The sequence below is a fragment of the Dromiciops gliroides genome, chromosome 5 (genome assembly GCF_019393635.1).
Source record: "Dromiciops gliroides isolate mDroGli1 chromosome 5, mDroGli1.pri, whole genome shotgun sequence".
Classification (NCBI taxonomy): domain Eukaryota; kingdom Metazoa; phylum Chordata; class Mammalia; order Microbiotheria; family Microbiotheriidae; genus Dromiciops; species Dromiciops gliroides.
In genome coordinates this window covers 282974605-282989324 of record NC_057865.1, presented here as the reverse complement: position 1 = coordinate 282989324, position 14720 = coordinate 282974605, and the positions used below count along the sequence as shown (strand labels likewise).

The following is a 14720-nucleotide window of genomic DNA, read 5'->3' as shown; positions in this document are numbered from 1 at the left end:
TGACTCATGATAAACCAGACTCCTCACCTCCTGACGGAAAGGAGATGGGTTAGAGGCACAGAAAGGGACCCACGTTTCCAGACATGATCATGGTGTGGATTTCTTTTTTTTTCTTGATCATATTCATTGATTACAAGAAGAGTTGTTTTTATTTTTTTAAAACTGGAGGGTGAGATCAAGGAAATGGGCAAGTGATTATTATGGCCAAAAAAGAAAGAAAAAAGGACCACTGAGGCATTTTTTTTAATGGACAGAGAACCAAGTGAAATTTGGAGGAAGACACAGAGAGTAGGACAGCTTTGAAACTACATAATGAATTGATTACTTTAGAATATGAGCTCATTCCAAGCAGGAATCTTTTCATGCTTTGTACTTTTATTCCCATCTAGCATCATCGGTGCTTAATAAATGCTTGGCTGATGATCTACTTTAAAAAACCACCTGTCTGTAATTAAGATTTAAACTTTCATATATAATCCTCCTTTTTCTGTTCTCTTTTGGATACAGAAATGTCCACAATTGTTAGCATTTGTTAAGTACAAAATAACAAAAAATAAAAATACATACATATTTTTAAGAACAGCAGAAGTCTCCAAGGGTGAGCAGTATTGGCCAAGTCTCTGAAAACTGCACCCTCCCCAATGAAGCAGACACACCAGTTATTTTTAAAGTCAGTGCTTTAATATTTAACTGAAAAAAAACCCAACAACAACACACATTGCCAGCTTGCATGGAACAAGTTCTTGCCAACATTTTCACAAACGGGAATTTAAGCAATACATCAAAATCTTAGTTTTACATTTAATAAACCTTGCATAGCAAAACGTGACCTTGTTAAACTCTTAAATGGAAGCCAACGTTTAAGCAATCTCAAAATGAATGGCATCCAGGAAGATGGGGATTGAGACACCTTAGTAAATGCAGTTGCCTAAATACAGAGACAGATTCATTTTGCTACCTTTAAAAAATAAAATGCCCTTTATTTTAAATGTAATTTTTTAAAAAGTGAAAATTGCTTTTTTTTCCTTGTGATATAAATTAAGTGCATAAAAGAATCACAACTGGATTCAAACCCTATGGTAAAAAACATGCTCTGCTTCTCTCCCTGTTTTAAACAGGATGGTCATTTACTGAAAAAGAGAAAATATGATTTACTGGATTCTGTCCCCTCTGAACCCATAATGTGGGGGCGAAGAATAGGACAGAGAATGCAAGAAACACCAGGTTATATTCAACACCTTACTGAATGGAAGCTGTGCCAAGAAGAGAGGAGTGGCACAGTACCTTGCAGTGCCCACCAATAGAGTTCCGTTCGGACAACTGTCCACATGTAGACGACACCTATTTTTAAATTGGTCATTGAGGGAGAAAATAAGTCAAGTGAATATACTCCGATTTGGGCATATAAAAATCAGAGATATCTCATTTACCTTGCCATTTTCTTTAACTTCGAAAAACATAAAGCAGTCGTATCCCCACATAGATGAGGGTGCTTTTGGGAGGAGAGAGAGAGCAGTGGTGGTGGAGGCAAGGATAGACAGAAGGAAATTTGAGAAAGGGGGAAAGAACGTAATAACTAAAGAAGACCTCCCTTCTCACACACAAACAACCCCTATGCTACAAAAGAGTACGTATTCAATCAAGTTAACTGTGCCCAATGGAGCCCAAGAAAATCACTCATCGAGAAATGACTTCATACAAGAGGAACAATCCCCAGAAGACCTATCCTAATGATTTCCCTGATTCTCAGTGAAGACCAATGCAGAATTCTGTAACAGGCAGTTGTTTTCAAAAACCAAAGGTCCATGAGTGCCCAGCTTCTCAAAGGATTCTGAATGCTTAGATACAAATAAAAGAGGCACAAAGTAGATTAGTAGACATCAAGGTTAAGTGATACAGAAAATCAAGTTCATTTTTCCCCTCTTTTCAGATGTAAAATCCACTTAAAAACAAACAAAAAACACCCCAAGGTTTGTTGCTTGGCAATATCCCAGATCATCACCTAGGATTATACAGTTCTTTTTCCTCTTTCTTTTTCTCTCTCAAGCAAACCCTATTTCCTATAGTCCAGCGCCACCTTTAAAAGGCAACACCCCTTCCATTCTTCCCATTTGATTAGCTGAGATCTGCAAGGAGCCTTTCGGCCAAAGCTCAGACCCCAAAGAAGGTTGTCTCCTTGCAGATTTTTGTGCTGGTTTGCACGTAGACAAGATGCAGCCTCCAGCAGAAAATTTCTTAGAAGTGATTGATTTCTAACGAGCTACCACCCAGTGGTTTTTTGATGACTTCATCAAAACAACATGGCTTTCAAAGATTTCAAATCAGATAGAAATACTGACGTCAGGCAATGTAACAAGTGATTTGGTACTTGTCGTGTAAACCCTTCCAGGTAAGCGCTCAGATCCCGGGGAGGGGGAAAATCCTAGGGAAGCTTTTCTTACTTTGCAATAATAAAATAGAATTGTACGTTTCAGCTACAATTGTGTTGACTGACTTCATTTTGCCAGTACGTTTAACGAGAGGGATTTCTACATCCCTTTAGTGACCACCCCAGTGGCTCCCCAACCTGTAACCCTGTCACAAGTTGTGCCAAAATAAAAATTAGATTTGGTAAGGGACAAATTAGGAGCGAGAACGCCTAGCCTAGGAATTTGGGTAGTTAAGACCAACATTAATGCTATTAGCATCATGGGATTGAGGAAACTTTAACAAAAACATCACCTATAGGTGATATAATCCATTATAAATTGCTTCCTGTCCTTCAGAAGTCTCTCTTTTAAAAAGCCACAAAAAACACCACGGTTTCCTTCCGATCATTTTTCAAAGAGGGACAGGATGGGTGGGCAAGGTGTTCGACAGGCATATGCCCTGTAACTGGCAGGAAAGGAGTTACACAGATCCCAGGTAACCCTGAAAGACAAGACAGGGGTACAGGGAATATGCCACGGTCCTTGTGATACATATTCAGGGAAAGGACCGGGTGCAGGTGTTCGCCTGTGGCCAGTCTGCTTGCTTTCCAATGCCAGCTCTCTACTAGTTGCTGGGAGGGTCGGTCTCTGCTGTTCTGCCTCCTTGCTCCATAAAGAGGAGTTTTCGGAGAATATTTGCATAAAAGGGTCCATACACCTGTTTATTTAGGTTGACAATGTTTGCGTACTGAGAGCCCAGAATCTCCAGCTCGGGCTGGATGACGGTGAGGCCCCCGGGCACAGGGGGCATGCATTTCTGATGGCTTGGGAGGCTGAGGAGACTCTTCATATACAGATGAAGTCGTTTATCTGGAAAAAAAAAATGCAGGAAGCTTCGTGAGAGACCATGGATATAGAACTGGGAGAGACCTTGGAAACCATCAAGTCCAACCCCTTCATTTTACAAACAAGGAAACTGAGGCCCCAGAAACTTTAGTGACCTAGGATCACAGACACAGAATGGGAAGGAACCTTAGAAGTCACTGAGTCCAGTCCCCTCATTTTACAGATAAGGAAACTGAGGCCCAGAGGGAAGTAGCTTTTTCCCCAGGGTCACACAGTGGGTGTCAGGGGTATGATCTGAAGAGAGATATTCTTGGTTCACAGTCCAGGGCACTCTATCTAGTCTTCCAGACTTCCTTATTTTTTGTTTATTTTTCAGTAGAATAGAAACTCCCCAAGGGTGGAGACTGTTATAGTCTTTTTACTTTGAAACCTCAACATTGAACAGTATTTGGAAGATAGCAAGTCTTTAATAAGTATTGACTGATGGGGAAAAAAAGTGAGACGCCCTCTTTTTGTTTATTTTTAAGTACAAAAAGCAGTCCAAAGTACTTTTGGCAGAGGGCTGGGCTGGTGGCAGTGAGAACCATGGCTGGTCAATATCTAATATCCATTGATCCATTGCTTCCATTAATCGAAAGGGCCAGAGAGGCCGTGGCTATAGGTTTGGCTCCGTAGTCAGAAAGCTCTGCTTGTGTCATGTCTTGGCTTTGTGACCATCACATCTCCAGTCTCAGGGACAGTCAGTTTCCAACTTTAAAAAACGGACAGATTCCATGCAGTTCACCACATCACAACATTCATCACTGTGGGGGACTTCTGGTGTGGAAGAAACTCCCAGTGCCGAAGTATCCTCAACCAAAGGATAAGATTGGGCAGAGGCTTAAGCAACCTTCCCGGCTCTCTGTCTGTCTTTTCTCCCCCCAGGACAGTCAACCTCAAGGTGGCCTGGAATTCCTGCCTGAGGGAGAAGTTCTCAGCACCTCTTGGAGAGCCCCATTCCATTTTGGGGGACAGTCAGCTTTACTCATCAAGAAGTTTTTCTCTCAACTTGGTGCCTAATTTTGCCTCTTGGGCATTTCCTCCCATTGTTCCTGCTTCTACAAACGTGCATCTCTCCTGACCCCAACCCCAGCTTAGCATCAGAGCTGGAAGGGTCTCACAGGCCAGGGGGTCCAACCTTCTCATTTAAAGATAAAGAAAGTGAGGCCAAAAAGACATGAAGTGTCTCGTCCAAGCACTGGAAAACAGAAAGTGAGAGAGACTGGACCTGAAGTGAGGTCAGATGACAAACCTAGTGTTCTCTCTACTGTATTCTGCTGGGGCACTGGCTAAAGAGCCACCCAGGTATTATGGTATCCATTTTACAGATGACAAGTCTGAGGTACGAAGAGGAGGCCCCTGGTGGCACAGTGGACAGACCACCAGGCCTGGAGTCAGGAAGTCCTGAGATCAAATCCTGCCACAGATACTTAGTAACTGTGTGACCCTGGGCAAGTCACTTCCACTCGGTTTGCCTCACTTTCCTCAACTGTAACCTGAAGACAATAATAGTGTCACCTCCCAGGACTGTTGTGAGGATCCAGTGAGCCAGTCATTGTGAAGCACTCAGCAGGTGGTTGCAACATCTTCAGCACCTAATAAGTGTTTACTGATTGAGCGATTAAGTTACTCAAGGGCCGGCTTCCCGTTTGTCTATCTCCAGTGCTTAGAAAAGGGACTAGCATCCAGCAGACACTTAATAGATGCTTGTGGATTGGTTGATGAGGCATCAGAAGGGGATTTTAGTCAAGACAACTTATCCGCAAGAGTGATGAGTTAAAGCAAAAACCTGAGAAATAACAGAAGGCAGGAGAAACAGAAGACTAGTATGGCTGCACTCACCGATCAGGGAGCAGATGGGGTTGCCCTCGGCGATGCTGGAGAGTTGACCCACAAGGTTGGCTTGAATCTCAGGACTTAGTGTGGACAAGCCTCTCTCTGCCAGGGACTTGTTGACTTCTACACAGGTCTGGAGGCCTATGGAATTCAAGGCCTCCTGGAGATTAAAAGTCCTGGTGGTGTAGGGGACAGTGAGGGAAAAGGGGAAGGAAAGAGGGAGAAAGAGAAGAGATGAAGGGAGAGAATAAAAGGAGGAGGAAGGGAGAGAAGGAGAAGGGAAGGGAAGGAATGTGGGAAAGGGAGAGAGAAGGAGGGAGATAGGGAAGGAGAGGGGAAAAGAGAGGAAGAAGGGAGGAAAGAGGGGGACCAAAGGAAAGAGAGGGAGAAAGATAGGGAAGGAGAAAGAGGAGAGGGGAGGGAGAGAGAAGGGAAGGAGAGAGGGAGAAAGAAGAGGAGGAAGCAGAGAGTGAGGTTCACATATTACACTTTGGGGCAGCTAGATGGAGCAGTGGATAGAGCACTGGCCCTGGAGTCAGGAGTACCTGAGTTCAAATCTGGCCTCAGACACTTAACACTTACTAGCTGTGTGACCCTGGGCAAGTCACTTAACCCCAATTGCCTCACTTAAAAAAAAAAAACCAACAATCAATCCCATATTACACTTTACCAATCTCCTTCTCCACCCACACTTCCCACTTGACGAAGCACTCTCCAATGAGACTAGCCAGGCCCACCAACAGCAATGGCATTTACACCCTCCTCATGGGACGTCCTCATGTTTCTTGGTTCCAGAACCTTCTCCAGTTCGGTACCCCCAGGACCCCAGATTTAGAGGCACAAGGTACCCACAGACCCCTCAGTCCAAGGCCTCTTACTGTACCCACCAGGATACCTGCCAAGGCCTTGACCCGAGCTCCGGTGTTCCTGACTCCAAGCCCTGCCCTCTCCCTCCAAATGCAGGCTGGTGTCTTCACCTTAGAGAGGTGATGGGACTTGCTCAGGGCCACACACCTGACATTACTACTACTAATAATATCTAACATTCCTAATGCTTTAAGGTTTATAAAGCACTTTGCCTAGGTTATCTTCACTGATCCCCATGACAAACATGTGAGGGAGGGGTGTTATCCCCATTTTACAGATGGGGAAACTGAGGCTCGAAGGGGCCAAGTGTGGGGGACACCCGGCTCTAAGCGTCTGAAGCAACATTCAAGTCCTGCCCCCTCCCCCTCTTCCAAGTCCAGCACTCTGCCCCATGCACCACCCAGATGCTTCGAGCAAGTCTTCCTCTGCACCCACTGACTCACAGGCTGCCTCCAGGCAAGAATGATGACATGTTAATAAAATGATGGCTGACGCTTACCTAAAGCATCATGGGATCCTGGGAGAATGGGCCCCTTATAGGCCATCCAGGCCCAAGCCCTTCAACAGATGAGTAAACTGAGGCAAGATTAAGCAATTGATCATCAGATCAAGGCTTTAGAGCCGTAACTTAGAAGCCAAAGCCGGACAGGCGCTTTACGTCTCTATTATCTTATTTGACAATGACTTATTTGTCATTTTATCCTCATTTTGCAAAAAAAGAATCTGAGGCTCAGAGAGGGCTTGTGCCTTCCACACAGAAGGCACTTAATAATTGCTTGTTGTTCTATGTTACAGGGGTACGGTGTCCTTGTGAGCCAGAAAGGGCCCTTGAGGTGCCTGTTAAGTGTCTGGGCTGGGATGTGACTCCAGAGAGGGCCAGTGCTCCTTCCCCTGTATCAAACTTGCCTCCCACTCAGAAAGTATTTATTAAGCACTTGCTGTGTACTGTGCTGGGCATACAAAGAATGAAACAATCCCTACTTGAAAGAAGCTTCCCTTGTGTGAGGGGTAATAGGGAAAAAAAAAGGAAGGAGGAAGGGACCTGGGGCAAAGCTCTAAGTACAACTGTGTCTCAGGATAACCCAGTTCAAAACAGCTTTCCATAAACTTAGTTTTGCCAGGTGGAGGTTTTGTTCTGGTTTTTGGCACTGTTCAGAGAACAAAGTCAAAGATGAGTTCTAATCTCTTCATTCTAAATGGAAACATGACATCCCTCCTGGCACAGAAAACCCCTCTCCCTACCCTAGACAAGAACATCTAAGCCTTTGGCAACATTAAAAAGGACTTGGGGAGGGGAGGGTGGGGAACCATCCAAGTTATAGTCTTGAAAATCCCATTGGGCCGTCCCAGAGCCCTTATGCGTCCAAAACTCATGAAGAACTACAGGGAAAAGTGAACCCACGTTGGCTTCAAGAACTTACTCTTTGTTCATTCCTTCAAGCAGGACAGTAGAAAGCCTTTTCAGTCGGTCTGCAAGCTCAGGCAAGCCTTCTATCAGAGTGCCCACCATGTTGTTAGTGATTAGTGACAGGCAAGCGATAACCTTCATTTGATTGAGTCTTTCTGTCAGTTCCTGAAGACGGGTTCCATCTGTCATTAGTGTCTGATCAATAAAAATAAAACAAAACACAAATTCTTAAAAACAAACAAACAACCCACGAGGCAGCATCTAATCCAATTCCCTCATTTTAGAGATGATGAAACCAAGACCCAGGGAGGCTAAGACTTGCCCAGGGCAGCATGGTGTGATAGTCAGTCCTGGATTTTTCAGTTCAAATCTCATGTGTAAAATGTTATCGTAATATTTCTAGGATCTAGGGTGTTTCAAGACTTAAATGAGATATTTGATATAAAGTATCCTGGGAACTCTACAGAAAAGTCAGCTAGTGTAGCTGGAGGACAACTCTTTTCCACCTTCCTACTCCTTCCCTGGGGCCCTGCAGTGATCTGTTTGGTGAGCGCCAGCCTGGGTAGGCTCTACATGAGGCCAAGCTTCACTCAATGGGCCCAGCCATATTCTTCCCAGCCAGTTGGCTGCTGGATACCCTTGTCTGCCTTCCCCATGGCCTCACTTCCAGTTCTGGAGCCACCAGCAAATCAACACAACCTCGCTACTCTAAGGGATGTGTGTCCATCCACTTCCTCATGACTCCACTCACCATCTCAGTAATTTTCCAAACCAAAATATTTCCTAGCTGCAACTCCCTTACATGTGTGGTCTCCCTCTACTAGAATGTAGACTCCTTGAGGGTAGGGCCTGTCATCCTTTCTGTTATTTGTATCTCCAGGACCTAGAACAGTGCCTAGCATATAGTAAGCACTTAATAAATGCTTTCATTCATTACTTAATCAGTTAATTGATTGGTTGATTAATTAATTAACTGGTTAATTAACTGATTGATTGATTGATTGATTCATTCCTGTTATTGTAATAAGTGGAAGAGCTGGGACTAGAACGCAGTTGCTCCTAGCAATGTTGGCGCCCAGCACTTACATTATTAATGTTGGCAGTAATAATAAGAATAGATTTTAAAGTATTAGACTGTAAGCTCCCTGAGGGCAGGAATTAGCTTTTTTTCTTTTTTTTTTTTTTTTGGTGAGGCAATTGGGGTTAAGTGACTTGCCCAGGGTCACACAGCTAGTAATTGTTAAGTGTCTGAGATGGGATTTGAACTCAGGTCCTCCTGAATCCAGGGCTGGTGCTCTACCCACTGCACCACCTAGCTGTTCCCAGGAACTATCTTTTACCTTTCTTTGTACCCCCAGAACTGGCACATAGTAGGTGCTTAATAAATGCTTGCTGACTTATTGATAGAAGGCTTCACTTTTTATTTGTTTCAACAACTTTATGAGGTGAGTAATTTAAGAATTGTTTTCTCTTACAGATGTGGAAACTGAAGGTGAGACAGAGGCAGTGACTAACCCAGGGTCACATAATCAATCAATCAACAAGCCTTTATGAAGGCCCTACCATACGCCTGCCAGGCCAGATGCTGGGGAAACAAGGGCAGCCCTCCATCCCACATCACCTGACTCTTCCTCTTACACTCTTACCGCTACCCCATAACAACACTATGTTATATTTACTTACAGATCTCATTTTAGAGGCACCGTGGCCCAGTGGCTAGGGCACTGGGCTTGGAGTCAGAAAGACCTGAGTTCGAATGTCACCAAAGTCATAAACACAAAAGTTATAGACACTTAGTGGCTTTGTGACCCTGGGCAAGTCCCTTAACATCCTCTCCCCCGCACCTCAGTTTCCCTGTCTGGATAATAAGAACCCCTCCCTCTCAGTAAGAACAAAAGCACTGACTTAGCCCTTACTATGGACTGTTGGGAGTATCCAGGGGAAAGTGGTTTATAAGTAAACATTCTCTTAGCCAAGGGTGACAATTATACACTATTGCGCATATACGAGGTGAGCAAATTCCCAGAAGGGGAGGAGGAGCCTGCAGCCAGCCCCGGGGGAGGGGGTTACCTCGGGTAGTTCCTTCTTTTGATAGTCCCACTGCAGCAGCTTCAGGTAACTGTTGTTCAGCACCGTGGTTGGGCTCAGGCTGGGCCGGGAGCTGCTCTCAGCTCCTGGGGAGGAGGCGTTTTCCGAAAGAGAGAATAATTCTTCATTGACAGATTCCTTTATCCACTCCTTGGTGACATCCAGGGCACCTGGAAGGGAACCGTCAGAGAACCGATGTACAGTGTTCTACAAAACTTAAAGGGCCGAAGAGAAGACAGTTTTTCTCATTAGCAGCAGCAGCATCTCACAGAAAGGCCTTTGAGAGCGGCACATGGAGGAGGCAGCTTGGTACAGTCAGTGTCAGAGCTGCAGTAAAGAAGTTCTGCCACTTAAAACTTTGGCCTTCACATCTTTGGGCCTCAGTTTCCTCGTTTACAAAGCAAGGGGAATGGACTAATTGGCCACTGAGGCCCCCTCCTGCTCTAGACCTAGGCAGCAAGACTGAATTCCCCTCTGCTCTGCTGCTTGTTGCTCAGTGACCTTGGGCACGTCTTTTCATCTCTTTGGGGTGAAGGGGTTAGATGAGTTGGCTAAGAAGGCCAAAAGAACTGATCTCCCCAATTGCTAGCTCCCCTCCTCCCAAACTTCCTTGACTTTATCTTGCATTTATTCTGTTCTGAATTATTCTGTCTATACTTATATAGGCACAGATCATCTCCCTGATAGAATGAAAGCTTTGTGAGAGTCCAGCATCACTTCATTCTTTATCTCTGAGTCCCCAGTGTCTAGTACACTGGTGAGACATAGTAAGTGCTTTAAAAGTTCTAGATGAGTGATTAGCTAAGCTCCTGAAGGCATGTAACAAAGTGCTGTTGTATCTTATAGGACAGAGAAAACTTTCGCCTTTGATTATGAGGTCAAGGAGAAGTCGTTAGCCCAGTCCCCTCCTTTTACAGATGAGGCCAAGTGACCCAAGGTCACACGGATAGAAAGTAGCAGTGGCAGGATTCAAACCCAGGACCTCTAGCTGCTGCTCCATTACCCCCGGCCATGGCTGCTTTTCCTGATCCCCTCCCAACCCCCTGAACCCCTTCCTGATAAAGCTTTGGCCAAAGCAGATGCTCTGACCAAAGGCCACAGGGAGCCTATGACTGAGCATGAAGGGAAGCACCCCTGTTTCCTCGTCACATGGTGTACCCTTCCTAAAATTAGCCTTTGCCAAACATAGCTCAGCTCTAAGGAGGTGCAGAAATATTTTCCATTCGTTGTAACTGATAAGAGTAGCACGTAAGCCTCTGCAAATGAGCCCGGGAGACGGCTGGGTTGAGACTGATCCATAGCAGAGATTTGCTGTATGTGATCAGAAAGGGGACAAACACTATAAATCAAAAGGAAAAAAATGGATGCTAGAATTGGGGCAGGGTGGTGCAATGGAAAGAGCACAGAGTTTCCTAGCCCAAGCACCCGGCTTCCAACCCCATCTCCTCTACTGACTAGCTGTGTGACCTGGGGAAAATCACTGCCCCTCTCTGATTCAATTATAAAATAATAGGACTGAGTTCTAAGGTCCCTTCCTGCTCTGAATTTGAGTATCTGGTGATCCCATGGCGCACCCCTGCTCTGCCTGGCCTGGTCAAATCTCTTCCCAAGCATGCCAAGGGGGCAAGGTGCAGAGTCAAGATGTTGGAGGGAGAGGAAACATTTTGGTTTCACCCAATCAGCAAGGAAATGTGCCAGGCTGGGGAAAGCCAAGAAAAGGTGCCAGCGAGTCATTTTTCCAGCCCAGAGCAGGTTAGGGAGACGGAGAGGTCTGCAGACACTGGGGCAGGACTGGCCAGGATCATGGTACAGGGGCCATTGAGGGATCTGGAACCATGAGACTGAACCAGGACAGGAAGCACCAGGGCAGAAAGAGATCCCAGGGATCCCTGTATTAGCCCTGGGCATAGGAACTGGGGCCAGCTGGCAGCTCCGTCACCCATTCACCAGTTCTGGGTCATGATGCCAGGCTGGAGAGGGGCAGCTGTGAGCTCAAGGGACCCGAGCTGTGTATGGAACGAGCAACAAGCTCTAGAACCATTCCTGTGTAGCACTGAGCCCAAGAGCTGAGTGGGAATTCAGCTCTAACCTTCAGGTCCACACATACACCTGTGATGGAATCATCATGGTCACAGACTCTGAACCTGCAGAACCTTCCAGCAGATGACAGTGACAGAGTCCGACAGCAGTTTTAAAAAACAAAGAAGGGGAGGGGGTAGCTAGGTGGCGCAGTGGATAAAACACCTGCCCTGGATTCAGGAGGACCTGAGTTCAAATCTGGCCTGAAACACTTGACACTTAATAGCTGTGTGACCCTGGGCAAGTCACTTAACCCTCACTGACTTACCAAAAAACCCAAAAATCAAAGAAGGGAAGTGAAGGGAAAATTGGGAAGAAAGCAGTTTATGAAATTTTAAAAAAGAAAATCAACAGCTTGGCCAAAGAGGTACAAAACATTACTGAAGAAAATAACTCCTTAAAAAGGAGAATCATCCAAGTAGAAGCCAGTGACTCCATGAGACATCAAGAAATAATAAAACCAAGGGCACCAACATCTCAATTATGAGGTTGGAGGTTAAGTGAGTGTCCCAGAATCATCCAGCTAGTGAGTGTCCAAGGTGGATTTTAACCCAGAGCTTCCTAACACCAAGCCTAACACTCTTCCATTGTGCTCCAATGCCGTGGGTCACCTAGGTCTGGCAATCCATAGCCCAAAGAACAGTGAGTTGAACCATGCTAGACAATTTGACTTTCAGAGCCCAGATTTTTAGTGCCATTCAGTATCTCTGGGGCCCAGAGGCCTGTGCAAGTGTGCATGGCTGGACGCCAAAGGTTTCCCTTGAAAAATGCCTTATTTTATATTTTAAGGTCATTGGAGAGAGAGTAAAGTTCCAACACCTGGAAAAGAGCATGATGTTGTAGCAACCCTTGCAGTAAGTCCAAGAAGGCAGGATTTGGGGCAGGCCCTGGGAAGAGGCTCCTCCTTTGAATTTCATCATCTGTTTTTGTTATTGTTGAAAACTGTACTTTCTTTTCCATTCCCCTGGTTCTAACATTTGAAATATAATCTCTTCAAATCCAATGGCATTTGTATATTTTCAGTCTATATTTACTTGAAGATACTTTTTTCCCCCTAAAAAAACAAAAGTTTACTTATAGAGAAACAGGGCAAGGAGAGAGCAGATCCGGATGGGAAGGAGGGAAAGGATGTAGAAAGGATAGAGGAGAGGGAGAAGGGGGAAAGAAAGAAGAGAAAGGAAGAGAAGAGAAAGAAAAGGGAGAGCAGAGGGAGAAAGGAGAGAGAGGAAGGGGAGGGTCAATGAGTAAACATTCCTCCTATGTGTCACTGTGCCAAACGTTGAGGATAGACAGGAATATGAAAAGGAAACACAGTTCCTGTCCTCAAGGAGCTTACAATCTAAGGAGGGAAGTCAACACAATGGGAACAGAAAAGGGGCAAAGAGGAGAGGAGAAGGATGAGAGAGGGAAGAAAGGAAGGAAAAGAGGGGAGATGGTGGAGCAGCTAGGTGGTACATTGGATAAAGCACAGGCCCTGGATTCAGGAGGACTTGAGTTCAAATCCGGCCTCAGACACTTGACACTTATTAGCTGTGTGACCCTGGGCAAGTCACTTAACCCTCCCTGCCATGCAAAAAAAAAAGAAAGAAAGAAAAGAAGGGAGATGGAGAGGAGGAAGGAGAAGGCAAGGGAAGAAAGGAGAGAGAAGGAAGAGTAAGTAAGGAAGAAAGGGAAAAGAGAAGACCTGCTATCTTCCCAACCCCCCCAAAAAAACCCCAACAACCAGCACCCAAAATAACTTGTATTTACTTCTATATTTAGCAGCTGTAGGGTGGGGTGAAGTAGGGTGTGTGGCTTTCAGTCTTTAGCAACCTTTCAGGATGTAAGGGCCACATCTTTTCATATATTTTGCATTTACCTACATAGGTTCATGCTATTTCCCCCAAAGAACACAGGGACCACTTCACTCATCTTTGTACTCCCAGGGCTTAGTGCAGTACCAGCACACAGCAGGTGCTTAATAAATACTGATTAGCTGAATATGGTTAAGTGAGAGGAAGAAGCTGGGTAGGAGAGAGGAAAGAGAATTCCACTAAAAAATAAAGCTCTATCCATGGTTCTTTCCCCCCCAAAATCTGGAATCCTTGTAGGAGAGGCATAGTTAACTATACTTATTCCTGATGCTGCCAATAATAGGATTCTTGTCTGTGAGAGGGTCTGATGTTCTGGCTGGAAAACCCCAGGGAAAAGGGGGGAGGAGAGAAGTAAAGGGAGGGGAGAAGGAAAAAGAAGGCTAGGTCCCACCCCCAGGCTAGCAGAAGCTGCCTGAAACTGACTGACAGAAGCTGCTTGAAACTGACAGACAGAAGCTTCCTGAAACTGACTAACAGAAGCTGCTTGAAACTGACTGACAGAAGCTGCTTGAAACTGACAGACAGAAGCTTCCTGAAACTGACTGACAGAAGCTGCCTGAAACTGACAGACAGAAGCTTCCTGAAACTGACAGTCAGAAGCTTCCTGAAACTGACTGACAGAAGCTGCCTGAAACTGACAGACAGAAGCTTCCTGAAACTGACAGTCAGAAGCTTCCTGAAACTGAATGACAGGGGCAGCTAGGTGGTGAGGTTGATAGAGCACTGGCCTTGCAGTCAGAAGGACCTGAGTTCAAATCCAGCCTCAGACACTTGATACTTACTAGCTGTGTGACCCCGGGCAAGTTACTTAACCCCCAATTGCTCCCCCCCAAAATTTAAACAAAAAGAAAAAGAAAAAAGAAACTGACTGACAGAAGCTGTTTGAAACTGACTGACAAGAGAAGTTGCCTGAAACTGACAGACAGAAGCTGCCTGCAGAATAGAGACACTCAAACTTCCTTGTTTGTTCAAGCCCAAATCTTGCTTTAGCCTCAGGAAGTGGATCAACTCTTTTTTCACTTGAATCATAATTAGAATTAGTTCATAGACAAAAAAGCAACCATTTCCACTGAGCAACCCCCCCCCCTTTTAGAGTTGCACAGGGCCAGGGTAGTCATCTAATCCAACTTCTACCTGAACAATCCCTCCCACTCTGATGACCATTCTGAGGAGGGGAGAAGGTCCCATTCAGGAAGCTCCTTAAGGGTAGGGACTACTGATATGCTTTCTTGTATTTGCATCCCCAGCCCCTCAGCACATCCCCTGGCAAAGAGTAAACACTTAATAAATACTTTT

The 14720-nt window shown here is 45.2% G+C and overlaps 1 protein-coding gene across 2 annotated transcripts in view; it reads right to left on the bottom strand.

Annotated features, from left to right (window-relative positions):
- Positions 1-662: 662 nt before the first annotated feature.
- The window catches only part of TCP11L2 (t-complex 11 like 2), a 49996-nt gene continuing 35938 nt past the window's right edge, over positions 663-14720 (bottom strand). For both annotated transcript variants that reach the window (XM_043966867.1, XM_043966866.1), the window contains exons 7-10: positions 9475-9662; positions 7418-7599; positions 5136-5305; positions 663-3278 (exon numbers count right to left, since the gene is read on the bottom strand). In XM_043966867.1, the coding sequence (XP_043822802.1) occupies positions 3034-3278; positions 5136-5305; positions 7418-7599; positions 9475-9662 (785 nt within the window). In that variant the 3' untranslated portion in view covers positions 663-3033. The remainder of the gene's footprint in view (positions 3279-5135; positions 5306-7417; positions 7600-9474; positions 9663-14720) is intronic.